Source organism: Bombina bombina, chromosome 3, assembly GCF_027579735.1.
Source record: "Bombina bombina isolate aBomBom1 chromosome 3, aBomBom1.pri, whole genome shotgun sequence".
Taxonomy (NCBI): domain Eukaryota; kingdom Metazoa; phylum Chordata; class Amphibia; order Anura; family Bombinatoridae; genus Bombina; species Bombina bombina.
Window position 1 is genome coordinate 846236408 of NC_069501.1, and position 27937 is coordinate 846264344.

Sequence of the window (27937 nt, forward strand, 5' to 3'; positions counted from 1 at the left end):
CTATGCTGGTCCAAGAAGCTGCTTGCAGCACTGAAGGTCGTCACTAAAAATAAGCACATATGTGGCCATCAATGTATCAAATGGACATAGCTGCCAAGGGCCTAGAAAGGCAATCACTAAGATTTACACTTTACTAGTTCACTACTTCACTTACATCCTATAATATAAAAGGCCAAGTCTGTTTGTCCGAAGCTGTCATGCGCAGTAGAGACAGCGCGAGGACAAACACACCTGGCCTTACACAAACTAACCTGATCTGCTGTCCGGAGGGAGTGGGCGTGGATGACATAGTGGGCGTGACCGGGTGTGACAGGGCCTGGTGGGGGCATGACCGGGCAGAGCGTGCGTGGCGGGGGCATGGTCTGTATAGAGAGTGCACAAAAGAGGCAGGAGACAGAGCAAAAGAGAGGGGTTAGAGAGAGCAAAAGAGGGAGAGAAAGAGCACAAAAGAGAGGGGGGAGAAAGAGCACAAAAGAGAGGGGGCAGAAAGAGCACAACAGAGAGGGGACAGAAAGAGCACAAAAGAGAGGGGGGAAGAAAGAGCACAAAAGAGAGGGGGAGAGAGAGCACAAAAGAGAGGGGGAGAGAGAGCACAAAAGAGAGGGGGAGAGAGAGCACAAAAGAGAGAGGGGGAGAGAGCACAAAAGAGAGGGGGGGGAGAGCACAAAAGAGAAGTGGGAGAGAGAGCACAAAAGAGAGGGGGGAGAGAGAGCACAAAAGAGAGGGAGGAGAGAGAGCACAAAAGAGAGGGGGAGAGAGAGAGCACAAAAGAGATGCGGAGAGAGAGAGAGCACAAAAGAGAGGGGGAAGAGAGCACAAAAGATAGGGGGAGAGAGAGCACAAAAGAGAGGGGAGAGAGAGAGTACAAAAGAGAGGGGAGAGAGACAGTACAAAAGAGAGGGGAGAGAGAGCACAAAAAGAGAGGGGGGGGGGAGAGAGCACAAAAGAGAGGGGGGAGAGAGAGCACAAAAGAGAGAAGGAGAGAGAGCACAAAAGAGAGGGGTGGGAGGGAGAGCACAAAAGAGAGGGGGGAGACAGAGCACAAAAGAGAGGGGAAGAGAGAGCACAAAAGAGGGGGGGAGAGAGAGAGCACAACAGAGAGGGGGAGAGAGAGCACAAAAGAGAGGGGGGGGAGAGAGAGAGAGTGAAAAAGAGAGGGGAGAGAGAGAGAGCATAAAAGAGAGGGTGGAGAGAGAGCACAAAAGAGAGGGGATAGAGAGAGAGAGCACAAAAGAGAGGGGGGAGAGAGCACAAAAGAGAGGTGGGGAGAGAGAGAGCACAAAAGAGAGGGGGGAGAGAGAGCACAAAAGAGAGGGGAACAGAGAGAGAGAGAGCACAAAAGAAAGGGGGGAGAGAGAGAGAGAGCACAAAAGACAAGGGGACTGAGAGAGAGCACAAAAGAGAAGGGGGGCAGAGAGAGACAGCAAGGGGTGGGACCGCTGTACTGCAAAAAATGGCCTGGGTACACAGGCTTTAGGACTAGTTTGTATCATATTTGACCTACTTCAGGCACATCAGCTCAGATCAATGACTACACAAGAGCATTTCTAACCTCTGAGTTTGTGCTGAAACTTAATGATAGCCATGATGCCATTGGCATAACTGGGCTGAAATTACATGAGACACTTGAGTATCTATTGCCCAGACCAGTAGCTATGGAAACTAAGTCTTAGCACATGGCGCTTTAAACCCATTTTCAGAATATATATCAAACGTGTTTAAACCCTCTGAAGGCCTGGGAGATATTGGTTCAGGTGGAAGGGGAGAGGGAAAAGCAAATACAGGTATTAATTAGAGTCACAGAAAATTTCCTGGGGTAAAAATGGTTATTTGTTTCTGCTGTCTTCATGGGGCCTCATATGGCCTTAGGCTACCTGTTATACAGAACTTGGTTTAAAATCAACTTATTGATTATATTCATGTTAGATAGCATCTAGAGAAAAATCAGATTTTAGTGTTTTGATTCACACATTTACTTAATAATACCCAATAATAATGCATATTTATTTTATCTGACATATGCCTCCATTGCAGTGCGGAAACTTAAAATTGAATATTCTGGTCCATGTTTTCTTCTTTTTTAATAACATTCCAATGCATTTGATTCCGATAGAGCATGCAATTTTAAACAACTTTCACATTTATTTCTAATATCAAATTCACTTAATTCTCGTGGTATCCTTTGTCTAAGGAGAGGCGATACAGTACTAGGAACTATACAAACACATCTGTTAAGCCATGACAAGAGGCATAACATGTAACCACCAATAACCAACTAGCTCAGCAGTGCATTGCTGCTCCTGAGCATACCTAGGTATGCTTTTCAACAAAGGATACCAAGGCAACAAAGCAAATTATATAATAGAGACGTAAATTGGAAAGTTGTTTAAAGGGACAGTCAAGTCCAAAAAAACCTTTCATTTTTCAAATAGGGCATGTAATTTTAAACAACTTTCCAATTTACTTTTATCACCAATTTTGCTTTGTTCTCTTGGTATTCTAGTTTAAAGCAAACATAGGAAGGCACATATGATAATTTCTAAGCCCTTGAAGGCTGCCTCTATTTTATTTACTTTTCACAGCAGGGGAGAGCTAGCTCTTGTAGGCCATATAGATAGCATTGTGATCACGCCCGTGACTAGTGGCAGACACTGCACTAATTGGCTAAAATGCAAGTCAATAGATAATAACTAAAAGTCATGTGATTAGGGGCGGTCAGAAGATGCTTAGATACAAGTTAGTCACAGAAGTAAAAAGTGTATTAATATAACAGTGTTGGTTTTGCAAAACTGGGGAATGGGTAATAAAGGGATTATCTATCTTTTTAAACAACAAAAAATTCTGTTGTTGACTGTCCCTTTAAAATTGCATGCTCTATGTAAATGGAAAAGTTTAGTTTTGACTTTCTGAACCATAATTCATTACATATGAGCAATTAACAATTTCATATTGTTTTCTGCAATTGTTTAACTGACATTTAAAAAAAGGCCAATAACTTAAATGCAGTTGTAAATTTATATTCTTATGCTTGTACATTTGTTGAGTGCATGTTTTATAGTTTAAAAGTCTGATTTGAACTCTATATTTAACATCTAAATAAACTATTATAGTGAGTATTGAAAAGTAAATTAAGCATTCACAAAAACGTAACCCCTTCTGCCTATTGGACGTAGGTTCTATGTCACAGGGTACTTGCTCAGTATACTCTTCTTGTTGATGTGGTACCTACATCCAACCTACTGCCTCATGCTGCAGTCCCAGCTGTCAGCTTTGACGGCTAAGAGGCAGAAAGCCTCTATATGGTAAGGGAACGGTGATTGTGCTCCTTTTACCACATGAAGATAGATCACCAATACAGAGAGTGACACTCGTTGATGCCATGGGTGGTGTGGGAGGAAAGGAGAGAGGCAGGCAGTGCAGGAAGGTGGAGGGAGGTGAGGAACAGGGCTTCCCAACTTAAGGAGAAATGTTTAGTGAGGGAGGGATGGGTTCTCTACATTATGGAACAAGGTAAAAAGGAGGGGGGTCCACCATACAATTAGTTGGGGGGGGGGGAATGTAAGGGGAGATTGCTACACTATAGAAATTTATTATTTTAATAAATAATAAAAAAAATACATAAAACACCTTACAAACTGGGTACTGGCAGACAGCTGCCAGTACCTATGATGGTGGAACTTAGTAAAAAGGGGGAGGGTTAGAGAGCTGTTGGGGGATCAGGGAGGTTCCCTACAATACAGAAATAAGAAAATGTATATATATATATATATATATATATATATATATATATATATATATATATATATATATATATATATATAAATATATATATATATATGTTTTTAAACTCTCTAAATTGCATACTGGCAGACTGTTTGCCAGTACCTAAGATGGTGGTGACCAGTGAGGGGTGAGGAAGGAAAGAGAGCTGTTTGGGAGGATCAGGTAGATATCAGGGGGTGATAGGTGTCAGGTGTGAGGATTAAAGGGACACTGAACCCAATTTTTTTCTTTTGTGATTCAGATAGAGCATGCAATTTTAAGCAAATTTCTAATTTACTCCTATTATTAAATTTTCTTCATTCTCTTGTTATCTTTATTTGAAAAGCAAGAATGTAAGTTTAGATGCCGGCCTATTTTTGGTGAACAACCTGGGTTGTTCTTGCTGATTAGTGGATAAATTCACCCACCAATAAACAAGTACAGTCCAGGGTCCTGAGCCAAAAAAAATTCAAATAAAGATAGCAAAGAACGAAGAATAATTGATAATAGGAGTAAATTAGAAAGTTGCTTAAAATTGCACGCTCTATCTGAATCACAAAAGAAAAAAATTGGGTTCAGTGTCCCTTTAATCTCTTCACTACAGCTTAAATTAACTTTATAAGCTAACTGATTAACCCCTTCACTATCGGGAATTTGAGAAGTGGTGTGTGCTGCTGCAATAAGTGGCCTTCTAATTGCCAAAAACAATGGCAAACCCACACATATCTGCTGTTTCTAAACAAAAGGGTGCCCTAGAGAAGCTTTTATAACCATTTGTCTTATGACTGCAGTAGTTATTTGTAAATAGTTTCAGTGAGAAACCCAAAGTTTGTGAAAAAGTTAACATTTTTTTAATATGATCATATTTGGCGGTAAAACAGTAGCATAAAATATATATAGTGTTGATGGGTAAATTCAGCAAAAAACAAAACAAAGCTCTATTTCTGTTTAAATTTAATAATAGCAAAAATACTAAACATTCTCTGGTTCTGTGGGCAAGTTTTTCTCTAAAGGGACAGTATACACTCATTTTCATATAACTGCATGAAATAGACACTACTATAAAGAATAATATGCACAGATACTGATATAAAAATCCAGTATAAAATAGTTTAAAATCTTACTTAGAAGCTCCCAGCTTAGCTCTGTTTAATAGGTAGCTGGAACACCCACTGCAAGTGGGAAAAAGCAGACACCCCCCCCCTTCCTTTGCATATGAACAGACTCTTTACACAAACAGGAGCAAGCTGGAGTAGGTATACGTCGGTATTCTACTAAAACTTTGGGGGCTTGGTTAGGAGTCTGAAAATCAGAACAATGATATTTAAAAATAAGCAAAACTATACATTTAAAAAACAAACAAAAAAACCCTGCATGGGCTATATAAATGGATAATCTAAAACACATTTATGCAAAGAAAAATCTAGTGTATAATGTCCCTTTAAGCGGTTAAACAATAAAAAAAAAGTAGAAAATGCAAAGTTATGCTGTACAATATAGCCAAAAAATGTTTTATAAAAAATCAAGAAAACAGGTGTAAAATGTATCTTCTGATAGATTGAAATACTGTTAATAAGTGTTCTTCATGCAAAGTATTGGATGGGTTGTTGTGGTGCAAAGCAGAAGAATAAAGGCTGTGACACACTGCAAGCGTTTCGGCTTCGCACCGCGTCACATCTCTTCTGAAGTTCAAATATTTCATCTCTGAGCGCTCAGCTACGCGACCTGACGCAGCCGAGTGCTCAGAGATGAAAAGGCAGGACACACTGAGCGTGCACAGCTGCATCTACATGCTGTGCGCCGCTCCGCTTGCAGTGTGTCACAGCCTTTAATATACTCGTGAAATGCTAGACTCAATTGCTTTGGGATAGTTCCCATTGTGTTGCGCAATATTCTCTATTAAGACATTCTTATGTGACCATTCTTCCATTAGCAGTAATGAACCAGTGTTCCTTTACAATGCGTCTATTTTATTATTTTATTTAACATTTGAGACAATCAGTCCTGAATATACTGTACTGAATACATTTGTACCTTAAATTTACCATTTCTTTGGAGCATTGTGTCATCATTTATGTTTGTTCTTTGGTAGCTTCTGCAGTTTTGCAAACATTCATTGCCTTGTTTCAGATTAAATTAACTTCCACAAGTGTCTCTCCTCCAGCCATTGTCAAGTAAGCTAAATATAATTTTATCCCTTGGCATCATGCTTTGTTACTCTGAACTCTCAGTCCCGGAATTTTTATTTTAGCTTAGGCACATATTAGTCTATTTCTGGAGCAAACCAAATTGAAATTGTCTTTTGATAATAAACGTCTTCCAGTGTTTTTAAACCTGTCAGCACTGTGTCCTCTCCAAACACTTCCAGAATAGAACTGCATCAATCTAAGATGTAATCATCAGCAAATTACATGTTTCTGAATGGTATTAGCTTTATATTTATCCTTTGATAGAATCACAAATGACAAAATGTTCATTGAATATAGTTCTGAAGCTCGTATCCATAATATGATTATAAAATATACCATACTCATCCTTACTAATTACATTATTAAACTTTTATTAAAGACAGTAGGTTGCATATTTAATATTGTAACTATACTGACATACATTCTAGTGCATAATATATATATACAGGGAGTGCAGAATTATTAGGCAAGTTGTATTTTTGAGGATTAATTTTATTATTGAACAACAACCATGTTCTCAATGAACCCAAAAAACTCATTAATATCAAAGCTGAATATTTTTGGAAGTAGTTTTTAGTTTGTTTTTAGTTTTAGCTATTTTAGGGGGATATCTGTGTGTGCAGGTGACTATTACTGTGCATAATTATTAGGCAACTTAACAAAAAACAAATATATACCCATTTCAATTATTTATTTTTACCAGTGAAACCAATATAACATCTCAACATTCACAAATATACATTTCTGACATTCAAAAACAAAACAAAAACAAATCAGTGACCAATATAGCCACCTTTATTTGCAAGGACACTCAAAAGCCTGCCATCCATGGATTCTGTCAGTGTTTTGATCTGTTCACCATCAACATTGTGTGCAGCAGCAACCACAGCCTCCCAGACACTGTTCAGAGAGGTGTACTGTTTTCCCTCCTTGTAAATCTCACATTTGATGATGGACCACAGGTTCTCAATGGGGTTCAGATCAGGAGAACAAGGAGGCCATGTCATTAGATTTTCTTCTTTTATACCCTTTCTTGCCAGCCACGCTGTGGAGTACTTGGACGCGTGTGATGGAGCATTGTCCTGCATGAAAATCATGTTTTTCTTGAAGGATGCAGACTTCTTCCTGTACCACTGCTTGAAGAAGGTGTCTTCCAGAAACTGGCAGTAGGACTGGGAGTTGAGCTTGACTCCATCCTCAACCCGAAAAGGCCCCACAAGCTCATCTTTGATGATACCAGCCCAAACCAGTGCTCCACCTCCACCTTGCTGGCGTCTGAGTCGGACTGGAGCTCTCTGCCCTTTACCAATCCAGCCACAGGCCCATCCATCTGGCCCATCAAGACTCACTCTCATTTCATCAGTCCATAAAACCTTAGAAAAATCAGTCTTGAGATATTTCTTGGCCCAGTCTTGACGTTTCAGCTTGTGTGTCTTGTTCAGTGGTGGTCGTCTTTCAGCCTTTCTTACCTTGGCCATGTCTCTGAGTATTGCACACCTTGTGCTTTTGGGCACTCCAGTGATGTTGCAGCTCTGAAATATGGCCAAACTGGTGGCAATTGGCATCTTGGCAGCTGCACGCTTGACTTTTCTCAGTTCATGGGCAGTTATTTTGCGCCTTGGTTTTTCCACACGCTTCTTGCGACCCTATTGACTATTTTGAATGAAACACTTGAATGTTCGATGATCACGCTTCAGAAGCTTTGCAATTTTAAGAGTGCTGCATCCCTCTGCAAGATATCTCACTATTTTTGACTTTTCTGAGCCTGTCAAGTCCTTCTTTTGACCCATTTTGCCAAAGGAAAGGAAGTTGCCTAATAATTATGCACACCTGATATAGGGTGTTGATGTCATTAGACCACACCCCTTCTCACTACAGAGATGCACATCACCTAATATGCTTAATTGGTAGTAGGCTTTCGAGCCTATATAGCTTGGAGTAAGACAACATGCATAAAGAGGATGATGTGGTCAAAATACTCATTTGCCTAATAATTCTGCACTCCCTGTACACAGATTTGCTTTGTGTTATTCATTATAACTAACTAGCAAACACTAGCAGTTCTATTAGTGGTGCCAAAGGTATACTATCCTACGACTACAGATATTAGAACCGGCTTTTGACACCACCTAAACTAATACTATATACTGCTCAAATTGTTTTGGTTTAAACTGAATAATTTAATTATAATATTATCTGACCAAACTTAGAAGCAATCGAACCAGATCCAATATATTGAGTTATCCCCAAAATGATAATTTACTCTCAGTCATAATGTTACTGAAGGCTGAGTGATCACCTTTACAAATATATAAGTGGAGATAAGTAATTATTGGTGAAACACACATTACAACAGTTACTGAGGGTCTTTCTTATATAGGTAACAGTGTAATAAATTATTTTCAGGATTGAGCCATAATGTTTGGACTGCTTCCAGCATAGCTTGTTATATTATTTCAATGTCAAGATATCGCCCCTCTTTTGGAGGACACCTCAATCCTAATACTCTATGTACATGGTATACAACCATATACCATAATCATTAAAGTCACGCTACCAACACAATACAACCTAGAGACTTATCTTCCATATTTAATTCTCCCCACTTTCTGCATACTATTACCTGGATATTGATAATAATCAGTCTAAAGGCTATGGATTTAAACTACATACTAGGTCTATACATAAAGACCTAGACTATTATTTTCAACTAAAAATCGATATTTAGTAGGAAATCACTTTGCCGCTTCAATCTAAGTTGATGCCCATTTCCTGTGGTTTCAAATGTATTTGTCCTTTAATCTTTTAAACAGTCCAAATAAAAGTTATATTTTAATTTAATTTCTCAGTGCACCCACCTCTTGTAACAGAGATTCTAATTCCACAACCTAGGGAATTTGAGTGCTATCCAGGTGTACAACCACGGAGATCTATATCTCCGTTTGTCTCTACAATACTGACATATATGTTTGACCTTGTTTTTCTTAAAAAAAACAACAAAGTTTTGAATTAATCCCATATTATCCCTTCTCATAGCTTTCCCACTGTGGGCTAGATTACAAGTTGAACAATAATTAACGTGTTTATTAGAGTGCTAATACCATTGAAAGTAAACTTTTCAAGCGCAGGGCCTGGTGAGTGTGTTACAAATTGAAAAGAAAAATATCACGTGCGCGAAAACGTGATGCCGCCCCCTGCAGATTCGCGGTCAATCAGTCGCTATTTATTAATGTGCGAACATGATACAATGTAGCATTTCATGTCCGCCTCACATTGATAAATGCCGACAATAAATAAACATAATGGCTGACCTGACCCCATCACAACTATATTAACTCTGATTCCCCAATCATTACATTAGAACCTATTAATATAATCCCTCAATTATTGCTCCCCAACAAAATCTACACCCCCTCAAGTGACTTCCCTAGTGACCCTCTCCAAAAGAAACCCAACCTCTAAATAATCCTCTCCCTATAACTAATAACCCACACATTTCTACCCTATATACTTATAATAACACCACTTAACATTAGTGATACTTGCCACCTACAAGGAATGTTGAATACCAACTTTGCACTATATGAAATAACATAACCTAATTTAGAAAAAAACAGACACAAATCTTATAATCACAATATTTTAGAGGTGTTAGTTTATTTTCTACAGGCTTTTTAAAAGTCTCCTACCCCAATAAAATGATATAAAAAAGATACATTTGAATTGAACAGTAGTGCACAGCAAATGTCATTATAAGCATTTTGTAACATACATACACCTAGATTACGAGTTTTGCGTTATGGTTTTAACGCTAAAAAAAATGGCCATTTCAGCGTGAAAACCGTAACACAGTCATTACGAGTCTTGTCAGTATAGCTATACTGCAAGCCTTTTAGCCTCTAACGCAACGTCAATCCCACACTCAAAAAAATGATGTTTTTGTGTGGGATTTCCATAGCGCTGGTATTACAGGTTATGCGGTGAGGCTAAAATGCTTATGTTACAGCCTGCACTGACACGATCCATTCCGCTATCTGAGACCAGTAGTTATGAGTTTTGAGCAACAAAACTGTTACACAAAACTCATAACTAAAATGTTACAAAGTACACTAACACCCATAAACTACCTATTAACCTCTCTTCCGCCGCCCTCCCGCATTGCAAACACTATAATAAAGTTATTAACCCCTAATCTGCAGCTCCTGACATCACCGCCAATAATAAAAGTTATTAACCCCTATTCCGCCACTCCCTGACATCGCCACCACTAAATAAAGTTATTAACCCCTAAACCTCTGGCCTCCCACATCGCCGCACTAAATAAACCTATTAACCCCTAAACCGGCAGCCCCCCACATTGCAACAAAATAAATTAAACTATTAACCCCTAAACCTAACAACCCCCTAACTTTAAATTAAAATTACAATATCCCTATCTTAAAATAAATGAAAACTTACCTGTGAAATTAAAAAAAAACTTAAGTTTAAACTAACAATTAACCTAACAACTATTATACTAAAATTAAAAAACTACCAATTAAATAAATTAAATTAAACATTAAAAAACCTAACACTACTAAAAAAAATTAAATCTAAAATAACAAAAAATAAAAAATACTAAATTACAAAAAATAACAAACGACACTATCCAAAATAAAAACAATTACACCTAATCTATTAGCCCTAAAAAAATTAAAAAAAAAACAAAAAAAAACCCTAGCCTACAATAAACTAACAATAGCCCTTAAAAGGGCATTTTGTAGTTAATTTCCCTAAAGAAATCAGCTCATTTACCTGAAAAAAAATACAAAGACCCCCCAACAGTAAAATCCACCACCCAATCAACCCCCCAAAATAAAAAAACCTTACTAACAAAAACCTAAGCTACCCATTGCCCTGAAAAGGGCATTTGTATGGACATTGCCCTTAAAAGGGCATTTAGCTCTTTTGCATTACCCTTAAAAGGGCACTTAGCTCTTTTAAAAAAGCCCAAACCCTAATCTAAAAAAAAAAACACCTCAAAAAAGTTAAAAAAACTTAACACTAACCCCCGACGATCAACTTACAGTTTCTGACATCCAGGCGACGAGAAGTCTTCAGCCAGGCGGCGAGGTCTTCATCTATCCAGGCGGCGCCTTCTATCTTCATCCAGATGGCATCTTCTATCTTCATCCTGGCGGCGTCTTCTATCTTCAACCTGGCTGTGCGGAGCGGGTACATCCTTCAAGACATCCAGCGCGGAGGGTCCTCTTCATACGGTCACCGCCATACACTGAATCTTCAATGCAAGGGAGCATTTTCAAAATTGCGTCCCTTGCATTCCTATTGGCTGATTTGATTTTTGAAATTCAAATCAGCCAATAGGATGAGAGCTACTGAAATCCTATTGGCTGATAATCTGATTCAACTTTTTTGGGGTGTTTTTTTTTAGATTAGGGTTTGGGCTTTTTAAAAAGAGATAGGGATATTGTAATTTTAATATAAAGTTAGGGGGTGATAGTTTTAGGGGTTAATAGTTTAGTTTTTTGCGATGTTGGGGGCTGGTGGCTTAGGGGTTAATAGGTTTATTTAGTGGCAGTGATGTGGGAGGCCAGAAGATTAAAGGTTAATAACTTTATTTAGTGTCGGGGAGCGGCAGAATAGGGGTTAATAGCTTTATTATAGTGTCGGGGGAATAGGGGTTAATAACTTTATTATAGTGGCGGTGATGTCAGGTAGTGGTGAAATAGGGGTTAATAACTTTTATTAGTGGCGGCAATGTCGGGAGCGGCAGATTAGGGATTAATAACATTATTTAGGTGTCGGCGATGTCGGGGGCAGCAGATTAGGGGTGTTTAGACTTGGAGTTTAAGTTAGGGTTTTTCCCCATAGACATCAATGGGGTTGCGGTACGGCAATCGCCATTCCGCGCTTAAGGTGTTAGGTTTTTTCTAACACCTTCTCCCCATTGATATCTATGGGGAAAGCATGCACGAGCACGTCAAAGCAGCCCTTGGATTTTGTGCGGTATGGAGCTTATCCCCACCATATCACACGCACAAGGCGGCTTTTTAGAAACTTGTAATGGCAGCGCTATGGAGGGTGAAATAACGCAACTTTTGTTGCCTTCTTTTCGCACCCTCTATAGCTCAAAAGTTGTAATCTAGGTGAGAGTTTGATAAAATGTTTATTTGGAAAACTATCTTTGTTTTAGTGATGCTTAGCTATTTTGTATTTGTCATTCATGTTTTAGTATATCCCTAAAGACTGATTAAATAAACTCCCATATTGCGCTCAACCTTGTAATACCAGCGCACATTTACTTGCTTGAGTTAGGTGCAATGCAAATGTGACCTTGCTTCCGCATTGCATGGAAGAATTGTGCTCACAAGAGTGTACTTCCATGGACTCCAATAGGAGCCTCCTTCTCATGCCGTCAGACACTGTGAGAACTAGCACAGCGAAGGGGGTAAGTTGCGCAGCGATGGGCAGCAAATGTAAATATATATGTATATGCGTATATATTGTACATCTATATTTATGTCTTAATATTTGTATAGACACATATTAACACATAACTATATATGTATATAAGCATATACATATATATTTACAGGGAACACACAGTTCCCATAGACCGCAATGTAAAGGTACTGTTCAGGCTCGTTTTTTTCTATCACCCCCCACCCGCCACTTTTAACCCCTAAAAACCTAGTGCAGTAGTGTTTTATGGAGGAAAGAAATGCAACTTTTTTAATAAAAAAATAAAAAAACGATTAGTTTATTGTAGATGAGTCATCTGTCAATCAACTGAGGACTATGGCGGATGGCGGAATATGGCTTATCGTTCCGGGATTAAAATATACAAATCTAAGAAGCTCAGAATAAATTACCGATTTCATGAATGGAAGTCTCACTCATTTTTTAAATTATATCCTATGACTTGAGCGAGTACGCTCAAGTTTACCTTGACTTTAAGGATCGCACAAGAAGCACATTCTACTAAGTGGAATGTAGAGTGACATGGCATGTAATCTACATGCAATGTAAATAATTTATAAAGAATGCTTCTCTGTATTAACTTATTCTTCAGCATGTGTATCCTGAAATATTATAGTCTATGTTTCATATCTGTTACAGAAGAAGCAGCTATCATTACATTTACATAAGAAATCACTCCAAAAAATATTTGGTAGGAATGATAGCTGTGATTTGAAAACGATGTAGGAGTAAATGTTTTCTTTGCAAGTCTTGCTATCCCTTTCTACCATATTAAACATGAAAGCTTGCGTACCATGATAGTTATGATAATAACACACGCAGCTCAACTACTAACGGATGTAATTTAAAATTGATTTGCTCCCTAAGTGATTTGCAGATTTGCTTCTGGAATCATTTATCTGTGTTGATTATACCTTATCTTGAACCTTTACTGAGAACTCATTAGTGAGTCAACAGCTAATGTGTCATATGCTGTTCATGAAGACATAAAATATATACAAAAAAAAAGCTATCAACATTGCATTTGTTTTTCATATTATTAACTTTGCCAAAAAGGAATATTTTTTAAAAGGTGGTCGTCTGGTTAGAATGCATACTGCACCTGTAGTTTTAGATAAACAGACTCTAGGACATAGTGTATGCCTTACAAACAATATGGCTTAGACATTAACATTTGTTAAAACAAATCACAATACAATAAGTATTAGTTAAAATAACATCAATAGTCCTTGATGCATTTACAAATCATTGGTAGTGCCCACAATCAAGTATAGTACTGGTGTTGCGATTTCTTTACAAGCATTCTAAGCCAGTTTGGAAATTTAAAATGTAATATCTCATTTCAGTTAATAGTACACTAAAGTTAAAATGTCTCTTTTATGATTTATATTGATAGATTATATTGATTGATAGATTATATTGATATATTTTATTGATTGATTATATTGATAGATTATATTGATTGATTATATTGACAGATTTTATGATGATAGAACATGCAACTTAAAAAAACAATCTTTCCAATTTATAACCTTTAACAAAATGTCCACATTATTTTTATATGTACACTTTCCTACTGAGCATGTGCAGGACTTAACAGTTTTTAGGTATATGCATTTGTGGTTGACTGATGGTTGTCATGATACACTGGGAGAGAAAACGTAAGTAACTGAAATTTGTAAAAAAAAATCGGCTTGTTTGAAATTCAGACTTTTTATACATTGTCTTTCTATTGTGCATTTCTTGATTATGCAATTTTACTATTTTTAATGGTCCTTTAACCCCTTAACCAATATTGACGTAGATCTATGTCATGCAGTATGAAATCCATCATACTGCATAACGTTGCAGCTTCAGGAAACTGAAGCAGTCTTGGTTGTAAAGTGACAGCTGAGAGCTGCAGGCGACTGACTTCATATGGTAATGGAGCACGATCAGTGTTACCATATGAAGGCAGATGTCAGGTTGTTACAGAGAGTGACACTGTGTGTGTCACCATCTGTAACGATCAACCGCTTGTGCTGTTGGGAGGTGTGGGAGGGAAGGTAGATGGGCAGCACAGAGGCAGAGGGTGGAGGGAGGGGCCTACCCTGCAGACATTTTTTTGAAGGTAAAGTGAAGGATGGAAAACTACACTACGCCAAAAGGGGAATTGGAAGGGGGGCACCCTAACTAATGCAGACATCCCAAGTCTCCCTGAAGTTCAGGGAGTCTCCCTGATTTTAATAGTGGCTCCCTGATGCCAGCAAATGGAGTGCAATCTCCCTGAAACTCCAAGTACTATGATCCAATGTGGCCCAAATCCGGAAAAGTGTTTCTTTAAGGAATGCCTTAGTTGCTGGGATGTTATAGAACCCTCAAAGCATGCATCAGTAACCAAAAAGCCCCCCAATGATTTTAATAAAATAAAACACAAATACTACCTTATTTACTGCACGTAATTAAACTTCGTATTCTAAAATATTCAAGCATTCAACAAGCGTACGATCACTGGAAATTAGGTTTGTTGTTTGTGGTTGTGCAATAAAGCTTTTTTTAATGTGACTTTAGTGGGAAGCTACTTTAATGATAAGACTCTATCTTATTTAGGGTTTCAAGGTGTCCAATATATAACTGGGAGGTGGGGGTGGCGGCGGTGCAGTAGGGGGTGAAGCCACCTCCCTGAAATGAGTTTTTGCAGGTTGGGATGTCTGCTAATGATCGCGGGGAAGGGGTCGGTGGGGGGCTCCACTACACTACAGAAAAAGCAGAAATTAATAAATAAATAACAATTGTAAAAAATACATATAAACTGGGTACTGGCAGACAGTTCTTCAGATATACCACTAAACCAGTCTCAGCCATCTGTACACTACCCCTGAGTATCTCTGTAAGATGTGTGCTGTGTTTCAACACACCGAGAGGCAATACTTGTAGAACAGTTGTGCCCTGAAGGTTAATAGGAATCTACCAGTAGACCTCTAATAGCTGACCAATAGCTCACAAGACTGTTGTGGGATTTCCCATTTCCTTCTCAGCCAGTAGTGATTGTACAGGCTCAAGTTAAAAGAAATGTAAAAGTGTTTTGCACAAATATATTTTGCATTAATTCATTAAACTCAATTTACATTTAGTTTCTGTGCTAAACATATATTCATGTTATGATTCAGCATGCATAAGTAAAAATATCACTTAAAGGGACATAATACTCATATGCTAAATCACTTGAAACTGATGCAGTATAACTGTAAAAAGCTGACAGGAAAATATCACCTGAGCATCTCTATGTAAAAATGGAAGATATTTTACCTCAAAATCTCCTCAGCTCAGCAGAGTAAGTTCTGTGTAAAAAGTTATACTCAGCTGCTCCCAGCTGCAGGTAAAAAAATATAAAAAAATGAAGAAATGAACAGCAGCCAATCAGCATCAGCAGTGCTGAGGTCATGAACTCTTACTGTGATCTCATGAGATTTGACTTAACTCTCATGAGATTTCATTGTTACACTGAATAGGGAAATAACATGAGAGTGCACAAGGCTCATCCTTTCAGCTGTCCCAGGACAGACATAGTAATATGCTGCTTAGAAATCTTTTACAATGGGATGTGGCTACTGAGGAACTTTTGAGGTAAAATATCTTTCTTTTTTACATAGAGATGTTCAGGTGATATTTTCTAGTCAGCTTTTTACAGTTATGCTGCATCACTTTCAAGTGTTTAAACATTTGGGTATTATGGCCCTTTAAGTAATCAACCCCTTGATGTACAATGACTAAATCTAAGAAGGAAGTAAGATCTTTCTCTGGCTAATATGTTGGCTTTAGGTACAGAACATCTATATGTCATAATTCAGGAGGAGGCAAAAAACAGATACTATACTGCTGTCTATATATTTTACAATATTAGTTTACAACAGAGAAATCTTGGACTCTTCATATTATAACCAAGTTTAGTTTTTTTCCATCTTGTCAATATACACAGAGTTTATCCTGTTAATGACTCATAAGCATGATTAACTCAATGCAATTAACAATTCACCACTCATAAAGCAGATATTTCTTTCTTCGTCATTCATAATTTGAGGGACATTTAAAAGCCTTCTATAAATAAAGCATGTTTAATAAAATATGCCCCAGCATTTATTAAATGTAAATATGTATATTTGTCTAGAAATCCTGGAAGCACCTTAAAGGGATAGTCTAGTCAAAAATAAACTTTCATGATTCAGATAGAGCATGCAGTTTTAAGCAACTTTCTATTTTACTCCTATTATCATTTTTTCTTTGTTCTCTTTGTATCTTTATTTGAAAAAGCAAGAATGTAAGCTTAGGATCAGGCCCATTTTTTATTTAGCCACCAATCCGCAAGCGCTACCCAGGTGCTGAACCCTGCTGTACAGTGTAGTGAGTATTTTAATTAATCTTTATTTTAAGCTCTCACAAGTAGGGTGCTAATATTTTTCTCACTTGCTTGATCCATTTAAGTTTATTTTCAATATGCACTTCCTCAAATTAAATCCTTTGGTGGGAGAGTAATTATGGTGGCACATACAGATATGATAGAGTTAACACCAGTGTAAATGGGATTTAGGTGCTGTTATGTATTGAACATACTTATTTTTGCTGTTTTCTTTGTTCATCTTGTAACATAATAAGTAAAAACGCTTGCATCATGGGCTGATCAGATGGCCCAGGATGGAGGTTGGAGATGCAAATTGAGACCTGGAAACGCCTAATTGTTTACAACCACAAAACAATAAGCTAAATTCTTAACAAAACAGTGAATATTATAAACAAAACTTCCCTCTTCACTGCTGCCTCCAAAGCAACAAACAAAACACAACTCCCAAAATGTAAATATGTAGGTGGGAGTCTGATGAGTTGATCTTTAAAACCGAATGCAAGTTGATATGTTTTAGCATTTGGTAATTTAATTAGTCTGGGCAAGGACCTTTTATTGAATGATTAATATCTATCACTTTAAAGACAACGTATTACATGTCTTTTTCCTAGACAGACTATGCGTGTATATACTGAGTTATTTTAGGCAGTGGAAAGTATGGTGATCCAAAAGCTATGAGATTAGTTTGACAGTATAGTGTGTGGTTCTATGTTTTGTACTGTATAAAGATATTAGGAATATTTAATGGTATTGTATCTGCATTTAATAGTGCATAGTACATTGTTCCTTTAAGAAGTCTTAGAATAAACATATGTCATACTGCAGCTTGTACAATATAGACAAATACTGAGTTGGGCACAATACAGCACATTACTGTTTCTTTTAAAGAATAAAGATTTCAGTATAAGGAACAACTATCAATACACAACACAAATGTAAAACTGAAGTCTCCAGTCTCTATGGGGAACAAAGAATGATGTTATTTATCTATCTAGAAAGCTTGGGTACAGTAAAAGAGATATGAACGTTTCTGTGTTCTGCGTGCTTTGTGTACTGATACTACTAATCCATTGTACTCGGACATAGGTTTCTATAAAATGTTCTGTTAGGTGATGATAAAATCTAAATTAAACATGTGATTTGAAACCTTTTGTAGCCCAACACTCTAGTCAGTAAAACTGCATCCATTAGTTTGAGTTACAGATTTTATTGTTAAAGATGATACACAGGAGGAACCAAGTAATATCCTTATATAGCAAATTTCTTGATGTTGACAGATGATATTTCACAAAGAAAGGCTTGATTGACAAAACAATTATTGATGCATTTGTGGTCAAATACATCTGCTTACCTTTCCCAGAACACAATATGCCATCAGCTGATTCACACTGGCTCTTGCTTTCCTCTTCTGTCATGTTGCATTTTCTTGCATGCTGACATAGTTTCCCAAACCATCCAGCCTCACAAATGCATCGACCACAAGAACAGGTGCCATGTTCTGAAATAAAATAATTAAAATACTATCTATTATCTACGGTTTTCTTTTACCTCTCTGAAGGCATTTCACATCACTTGAAAAACTTCTGCACCAAAGACCAGAATGACATGTTTTGTCTTAAAGGGACACTGAACCCAAATTTTTTCTTTCATGATTCAGATACAGCATGTAATTGTAAGCAACTTTCTAATTTACTTCTATTATCAATTTTTCTTCATTCTCTTGCTATCTTTATTTGAAAAGAAGGCATCTCAGCTAAGGAGCCAGCTAATTTTGGGTTCAGACCATGGACAGCACTTGTTTAAAGGTGCTGTCCAATCAGCAAGGACAACCCAGGTTGTTCACCTAAAATGGGCCGGAATCTAAACTTACATTCCCACTTTTCAAATAAACATACAAAGAAAATGAAGACAATTTGATAATAGGAGTAAATTAGAAAGTTGCTTAAAATTACATGCTCTATCTGAATCACAAAATAATTTTTTTGGCTTCAGTGTCCCTTTAATGTTGCTGTCACTTTAAGAAAGTTGATAAAGTAATTGCAACATAACAAAGCCAAGACAGATTTATATTGCAAAACAAAATAAATAATAGACAAGAAATAGAAAAAAAGCATTCGGGAAAACAAACACATTAAAAATACCAGACAGTAGGCAAATGTAGTGTGCAGTCTTTTAGCTAATCGTTATCTATTCTAAGTAGTCAAAAAAGTGGGCACATTTTGCTGGCCCACAATTGCCCCACCCCTAGGGATGCTATTTTCTAAAGAGAATAATGTAGTGGAAGCATAAGAAATCATGAGAGAAATTGACAAACTATGTAGTAGTTATAAAAAAAAACCCACTCTTTACTTTACAATTTGATACAGTTTGGTACAACAAACTTCTTCATACAAACATTTTCATTCACACAGTCTAGCTCACTGGTTTTCAAACCTGTCCTCAGGCCTCCCACATTTTGAGGCTATATGAACAGGTGAAATAATCAGCTGATTAGTAAACCTGGTTATTTTACCTGCTCTCATCTAAGGTAATCCTGAAAACCTGGCCTGTTGGGGAGGCCTGAGGTCAGGTTTGAAAACCAGTGAGCTAGATTGTGTGAATGAAAATGATTTTATGAAAAAGTTTGTTGTACCAAACTGTATTAAATTGTAAAGTAAAGAGTGTTTTTTTTTTTTTAATAACTACTACATAGTTTGTCAATTTCTCTCATGATTTTTTTATGCTTCCACTCAATACATTCAACAACTTTCTGCAAATAAGTCAATTCAGTTTCTCATTTAAGGCACAGTGGGATGAATGCCATTAAATGTTCAGATACATCAAGACTATTAATCAAATAAGAGTACAATACTGAATGTTTGAAATTAAGATGTTACATGTTTTAAACAAGTAAGGGAGAAAAATGTTATAAGAGCAGATAAATAACGAAGGCTGGGAGACTAACATTTTGGGTAAATAAGGGAGATCACTGAAAATAAGGGATGGATGGCAACCCTTCCCACTCCACATCACTCCTCTTATTCTTCAAGTAATTAATACCTTTGTTCCTGATAAAAAGGTGTATTTAGAGAGATAGATAATAGATAGATAGATCCACATACATTCTGAAGATATCTCATAACCTACTCTACCACAACTACCTACTCATATGCCCACCTATAAGACTTTTCCTGTTTTGTACCTATTGAAACTCTCTTCCGCTCATAGGCTTTTCCCCAATTAAAAAACATACAAACATTATTTAAAAAATAAAATTTGAAAAAGTTATAAGTTAACACTACAATTAGGTCAGTATAGTCCTTAAAGGGATAATAAACCCAATTTTCTTCTCATTTTTTGATAAGATTCAGATAGAGCAAGCAATTTTAAGCAACTTTCTAATTTAATATTTTTATAAATTTTTCTTCGTTCTCTTATCTTTATTTTAAAAAGCAGGAATGTAAGCTTACAAGCCGGCCCATTTTTGGTTCAGACCCTAGATAGCGCTTGATGATTGGTGGCTAAATTTAAAATAAAGATAAAACAGAGCTTCAGAAAATAGGAAGGACAGGGCAGTTCCCTAGGCTGAACAGGAGAGTTACCAGGGTATGTCTGAAGCCCTCTTACATTCTTGTGAGATGCTGTAAGCATTTTAAATAAACTGGTCTCACTAAATTACAGTGGGACAAAAAGGTATTTAGTCAGCCACCAATTGTGCAAGTTCTCCCACTTAAGAAGATGAGAGAGGCCTGTAATTTTTATCATAGGTATACCTCAACTATGAGAGACAAAATGTGGAAACAAATCTAGACAATCACATTGTCTGATTTGGAAATAATTTATTTGCATATTATGGTGGAAAATAAGTATTTGGTCACCTACAAACAAGCAAGATTTCTGGCTCTCACAGACCTATATCTTCTTCTTTAGGAGGCTCCTCTGTCCTCCACTCATTACCTGTATTAATGGCACCTGTTTGAACTTGTTATTAGTATAAAAGACACCTGTCCACAACCTCAAACAGTCACACTCCAAACTCCACTATGGTGAAGACCAAAGAGCTGTCGAAGGACACCAGAAACAAAATTGTAGACCTGCATCAGGCTGGGAAGACTGAATCTGCAATAGGCAAGCAGCTTGGTGTGAATAAATCAACTGTGGGAGCAATAATTAGAAAATGGAAGACATACAAGACCACTAATAATGTCCCTCGATCTGGAGCTCCACGCAAGATCTCACCCCGTGGGGTCAAAATGATCACAAGAACGGTGAGCAAACATCCCAGAACCACATGGGGGACCTAGTGAATAACCTGCAGAGAGCTGGGACCAACATAACAAAGGCTACCATCAGTAACACACTACGCCACCAGGGACTCAGATCCTTCAGTGCAAGACGTGTCCCCCTGCTTAAGACAGTACATGTTGGGGCCCATCGGAAGTATGCTAGAGAGCATTTGGATGATCCAGAAGTGGATTGGGAGAATGTCATATGGTCAGATGAAACCAAAGTAGAACTGTTTGGTAGAAACACAACTTGTCATGTTTGGAGGAGGGAGAATGCTGAGTTGCAACCAAAGAACACCATACCTACTGTGAAGCATGGGGGTGGCAACATCATGCTTTGGGGCTGTTTCTCTGCAAAGGAAAGAGGACGACTGATCCATGTACATGAAAGAATGAATGGGGCCATGTATCGTGAGATTTTGAGTGCAAACCTCCTTCCATCAGCAAGGGCATTGAAGATGAAACGTGGCTGGGTTTTTCAGCAAGACAATGATCCCAAACACACCGCACGGGCAACAAAGGAGTGGCTTCGTAAGAAGCATTTCAAGGTCCTGGAGTGGCCTAGCCAGTCTCCAGATCTCAACCCCATAGAAAACCTTTGGAGGGAGTTGAAAGTCCGTGTTGCCCAGCGACAGCCCCAAAACATCACTGCCTAGAGGAGATCTGCATGCAGGAATGGGCCAACATACCAGCAACAGTGTGTGACAACCTTGTGAAGACTTACAGAAAACATTTGACCTCTGTCATTGCCGACAAAGGATATATAGCAAAGTATTGAGATGAACTTTTGATTTTGACCAAATACTTATTTTCCACCATAATTTGCAAATAAATTATTTTCAAATCAGACAATGTGATTGTCTGGATTTGTTTCCACATTTTGTCTCTCATAGTTGAGGTATACCTATAATGGAAATTACAGAACAAGCACAATTGGTGGCTGACTAAATACTTTTTTGCCCCACTGTATCTCACTAGCTTTGCGCAGGTGAAGTTTGCTATAAACTAAATACTAAATACTGGTAAAAACAATTTACATTGTACTTAAAAAAAATCAATGTAATATGTATTTGCTGCAAACTGAGACTTAATATCAGCCCCAGGTGTTTTCCTGTTTACTTTTCTCTCCTCTGTAAAATTCTGCATCTCAGAGAATTATTATTATTATCAGGTATTTGTAGAGCGCCAACAGGTTCCGCAGCGCTATGCACATGGGTGGTATATAAAAAATGGTTACCAGGATCAAATGGGGAGAGAGGGTCTTGCCGAGAGTTGCACTGTTGTAGTCGGCTCTTATGAAGGTGAACTACAAACAGCTGGGCTCATAGGCTTACATGCTATGGGGTTTTAGGGGATAGCAGTGGAGATAGGAAGGTTAGTGTAGGTTGTAAGGGTCCCTGAATAGTAGAGTCTTCAGGGAGCACTTGAAGCTTTTAAAACTAAGGGAGATTCTTGTGGAGCGAGGCAGAGAGTTCCATAAGATGGGAGCCAGTCTTGAGAAATCTTGTAGACGGGAATGTGAGGAGGTAACAAGAGAGGAGGAGAGAAGGAGATCATGAGTGGAGCGAAGGGGACGGGAGGGAGAGTATCTGAAGACAAGGTCTGAGATGTAGGGGGGAGAAATGCAATTGAGGACTTTGTGTGTCAGAGTGAGAATTTTGTGTTTAATCCTGGAGGCAAGAGGAAGCCAGTGAAGGAATTGGCAGAGAGGTGCGGCAGATGAAGACTGATGTGCAAGGAAGATGAGCCTGGCAGAGGCATTCAATATGGATTGTAAAGGAGCTAAGCGGTTGCTAGGGACACCAGCTAGAATAGAATTGCAGTTGTCGAGGCAGGAAAGGATGAGAGAGTAAATTAAAATCTTTGTTGTGTCTTGTGTAAGGAAATGTCTAATTTTAGCGATATTTTTAAGGTGGAAGTGGCAGGCTTTAGCCAAGGACTGAATGTGAGGAGTGAAAGAAAGATCTGAGTCAAGTGTAACCCCAAGACATCGGGCATGTGAGGTTGGGGTAATGATGGAATTGTCAACAGTTATAGAGACATGGGGGGTGGAGATTTTGGAAGAAGGGGGAAATAAAGAACTCAGTTTTGGAGAGGTTTAGCTTGAGGTAGTGAGAGGACATCCAAGATGAGATATGAGAGAGACAGTTAGTGACACGGGTTAGCAAGGAAGGAGATAGTTCTGGTGCAGAGAGGTAGATTTCCTTTATTAAGGAACCTAGTGAGGACGTGTAGATTGAGAAGAGAAGGTGACCGAGGACAGAGCCTTGCGGTAAGCGAACAGAAAGAGGTAACGGGGCAGAGGATACCCAGAGAAGGCTACACTAAAGATACCGTTAGACAGATAGGAAGAGAACCAAGAGAGAGCTGTGTCAAAGGGTATGGAGCAAAAGAGGGTGGTCGACAGTATCAAAGGCTGCAGACAGATCAAGGAGGATAAGTAGACTGAAGTGGCCTTTTGATTTTGCTGTAAGTAGGTTGCTGGTAACCTTAACAATTGCGGTCTCTGTTGAGTGAAGGGGGCGAAATCCAGATTGCAGTGGGTCAAGAAGGGAGTTTAATGTAAGGAAATGGGATAGACGTGCATATACTAGCTTTTCAAGAAGCTTTGAGGCAAGAGGTAGTAGGGAAATAGGGAGGTAGTTGGATGGGGAGGTTGGATCGAGAAAAGGTTTTTTGAGGATAGGTGTGACTAATGCATATTTAGAAGATGTGGGAACTATACCAGTGCTGATGGAGAGGTTGAAGATGTGTGTGAGTATAGTGGTAAGGGTAGAAAAGAGAGAGTGAAGTAGTTGTCAGGGGATGGGGTCGAGGGGACAGGTAGTGAGGTGAGAGGATAGTATAAGGGCAGAAACTTCATCCTCTGTAAAGGGGCAAAAGAGCTAAATTTATGGCTATGTGGGTTTTGGATGATTGTGAGCTTTTGAGGGGGTGAGAGACCGGTAGTATGTTGAGAGCTGATTTAATTTCTGATGGAGTTGATTTTGTTGTTGAAGTAGCTGGCAAAGTCTTGGGCTGAGAGAAAAGTTGTGGTGGGAGGTGGGGGTGGGAGGAGAAGAGTATTGAATGTGGAGAACAGGTGTTTTGGGTCAGAAAGAGAAAAAGGTGAATTTGTGAAGTTTGAGATAGTGCATCGATAACTAAAAATCAAGAGAGTGACCATCTTTGTGAGTGGGAGAGTCAGTCTATTGTGACAAGCCGAAATAGGAAGCGAGTTGCAGAAGTTGTTTTGCAGAGGAGGCAGAGGGATTATCAACAGGGAGGTTAAAGTCACCGAGAATGAAGGCAGGGGTATCCAAGGAAAGGAAGTAAGGTAGCCAGGTGGCAAGGTGATCTAGAAATAGAGTTGTGGAGCCGGAGGGCAGTATATGACTGCAACGCGTATAGAGAGGGGAGAGAAAAAGTAAGTCATATGTGTTTCAAATTTGTTGAAAGGTGTAACGAGAGGAAAGTAAAATGCCAACACCACCTCTTTGTCTATTGTCAGAGCTACGAGTGTGGCTGAAGTGGAGACCCCCATGTGACAGTGCAGCAGAGGAAGCAGTGTCTGAAGGAGAGAGCCAGGTTTCTGTGAGATACAGAAGACTAAGAGAGTGGGAGATAAAGAGGTCATGGATAGAAGTGAGTTTGTTGCAAACAGAGCAAGAGTTCCATAGTGCACAAGTGAAGGGGGTGGTGGCTTTAGATGCAAGAGGAATAAGATTATGGTTACCAGAGTTTTGTTTTTGAAGTCTATTGGCACACATGGGTGTGCAGGTCAGGGAAGTTTTGGGGGACCAGGATTAAGGAAGATGTCGCCAGCAACTAGTATGAGCAAGAGGGAGAGTGACATGAGATGAGATGCGGATTTGCAGTAGTGAGACTGTTTTTGTGATGAGTTGCAAGGGGGAGAGAGAGTCTTTAGGAATGTGTGAAGTTCATGAATACAAAAGTAAGGTGAGGTTAAGAGAGATGGGCTAATGAGCAATGCAGGTGGTGAGGGGTAAGGAGTAATTGAGTAAAGTATTTTGTTGAACAGACAAAAGGTGTCAAAAAGGGATATTAAGATATTGTGCATTTTTTACAAAATAGACAGTGTATAAAACTCAGTATTAAAACAGAACTTGCCTTATCCCTTGTCCAATCCTTGTTCAATTCTTGTATAATTCATTGTGCCTCACTTATAAATGTTCACTTAAGAGATGTGAACAGATGATCTGACACTATTGCTATCTAACCTACATCATTACTATCTCATATCTCTGGGACTTCCAGGTTTTGCCCTTTTTCTTATAGAATTCAGTGAGTTCATCCAAAGTGAAGTCTACACTATAATTTCTCTCCAAACTGGAGAATCTTTGCTTATTGGGCCCATAGAAAGTAATGAAGTTCTCTGGGAAACTGAAGCTATCAGTTTTCAGCTTTATTTTAAATATAAGAAATACAAAGTGTAATGTAATATGAAAAAGTTACACATAAACATACAAAGTAGGAGCCTAATTTGTTAAATATACATAGAAATTGTGAAAGTGTAATCAGAATTTGTAAAATCCCAATCTTAAATACACTGTTGTATACAAACTAAAATTTAAAGTAGAAAGTGCAAAGTTTAAATGTGATAAAACTTAATATGGAATGTAAAGTAATATAAAATACAAAGCACAAAAGTGTGACTGCAGTAGAACTCTCATATGATGCAGTGCTATATTGCACTGATATTCTCTCTCCTTCACATACAGAAATGCAGGGAACGTCCTTTAGAGGAGTGTAGCAAAATCTGCTTTTTTAATTTCACTAGGGATCTCGTAGTGCTGGAGAATCGTTTTATATTATGTCGTCTGAGCGGAAAGGTTTATATCATCAGGCCTTAGGTGCCTGAGGGTGTATCTCACATCTCTTTTCTTACTGAATGCTGTAGAGTACCTGCATTTCACCACCTTATCCATTCTAGCGAATCAAAGAAACTGGATTTATTTTTTCAGCTATTAACATTATTTATAGAGCAAATGTTTACCTCCACATATTTTGCCTTCCAGGTCTTCACACTGACGATCATCACATTCACAGTTTTTTCCATAAACTCTGTTATCCCCTGGAGGAAAACAAGTGCACTGGCCACATTCACATTTCCCTGAAACATAAAATACAGAAATACTTTTTAAGGTCATTTTTTTATTCTTATTTTTTTTTTTTTTTTAAACGGAACTAAGAAAAAAAATTGTGTACTCACATTTTATAGATAGAAACAAATATATTATTAGAATAAGGTTCCCTAATAAAGTCCCACGGTTTCCAATATCATTTGTATGCCGATAGCACCCAAATCTACTTCTCTGCACCAGACCTATCTCCTTCCTTGCTAACCCATGTCTCTAACTGTCTTTCTCACATCTCTTCCTGGATGTCCTCTCACTACCTCAAGCTAAATCTCTCCAAAACTGAGCTCCTCATTTTCCCCCCTTCTTTCAAAAAACTGTCGACAACTCCATCATTACCCCTACCCGCATGCCCGATGTCTCGGGGTCACATTTGACTCAGATCTTTCTTTCACTCCTCACATTCAGTCCTTGGCTAAAGCCTGCCGCTTCCACTTTAAAAATATCTCTAAAATTAGACACTTCCTTACAAAAGACACAACTAATATTTTAATCCACTCTCTCATTCTTTCCCACCTTGATTACTGCAACTCTGTCCTCTCTGGTCTCCCCACCTGCCGCCTAGATCCTTTACAATCCATAATAAATGCCTCTGCCAGATTTATCTTCCTTACACGTCGCTCTTCATCTGCTGCACCTCTCTGCCAATCCCTTCACTGGCTTCCTCTTGCCTCTAGGATCAAACACAAAATTTTCACTCTGACATACAAAGCCCTCAACTGCACTGCTCCCCCCTATATCTCAGACCTTGTCTCCAGATACTCTCCCTCCCGTCCCCTTCGCTCTGCTCATGACCTCCTACTTTTCTCCTTTCTGGTTACCTTATAGCACACCTGTTTACAGGACTTCTCCAGACTGGCTCCCATCTTGTGGAACTCTCTGCCTCGCCCCACAAGACTCTCCCCTAGTTTTGAAAGCTTCAAGCGCTCCCTAAAGACTATACTGTTCAGGGATGCATACAACCTACGCTAACCTTACTTTATACCAGTTTCACTCATCCATTGCTATCCATTTTGTTTTCTAAAGCTCTCTGGTCTGATGAGATTCTCTAAGAAACTTTGTCAATACGGTGTCCATTAAATAGTTTAGAAGCTCTTGCCACCTACAACCCCAATTCCAAAAAAGTTGGGACAGTATGGAAAATGAAAAAAAAACAAACAAACAAACAAAAAGAATTCAATTCACCTTGTATTATATTGAAAACACATTATTAACACAATATTTAATGGTTTACTTTGTGAATTTAATGTATTTTTTAAAATATACACTCATTTCAAATCTGAAGGCTGCAACACGTTCCCAAAAAGTTGGGACGGGGCAATTTAGGACTAATAGGTGATGTGAAACAGGTGAGGCAATCATGTAATCATAGTATATAAGGAGCCTCCAAAAAAGGCCTAGTCCTTCAAGAGAAAGAATGGGTCAAGGCTCGCCAATCTGCCAACAGATGCGTCAACGAATAATCCAACACTTTGAGAACAACATTCCCTAAAGACAAATTGGCAGGATTTGGGGCATTTCACCTTCTATAGTGCACAATATATTTAAAAGATTCAAAGAATCCGGTCAAATCTTGGTGCATAAAGGGCAAGGCCGAAATCCACTTCTGATCTCCGATCCCTCAGACATCACTGTCTCAAAAACCATCTATGAATCTGTAATGAATATCCTGACATGGGCTTGGGAATACTTTGGTAAACCTTTGTCAGTCAACACCATTCGCCA

General features: G+C 38.4%; 1 protein-coding gene across 1 annotated transcript in view; it reads right to left on the minus strand.

Annotated features, from left to right (window-relative positions):
* ITGBL1 (integrin subunit beta like 1) overlaps positions 1-27937 on the minus strand; it is an 803636-nt gene that overhangs the window by 27017 nt on the left and 748682 nt on the right. The window contains exons 8-9 of the mRNA XM_053707807.1: positions 26071-26187; positions 18161-18307 (exon numbers count right to left, since the gene is read on the minus strand). Coding sequence (XP_053563782.1) covers positions 18161-18307; positions 26071-26187 — 264 coding nt within the window. The remainder of the gene's footprint in view (positions 1-18160; positions 18308-26070; positions 26188-27937) is intronic.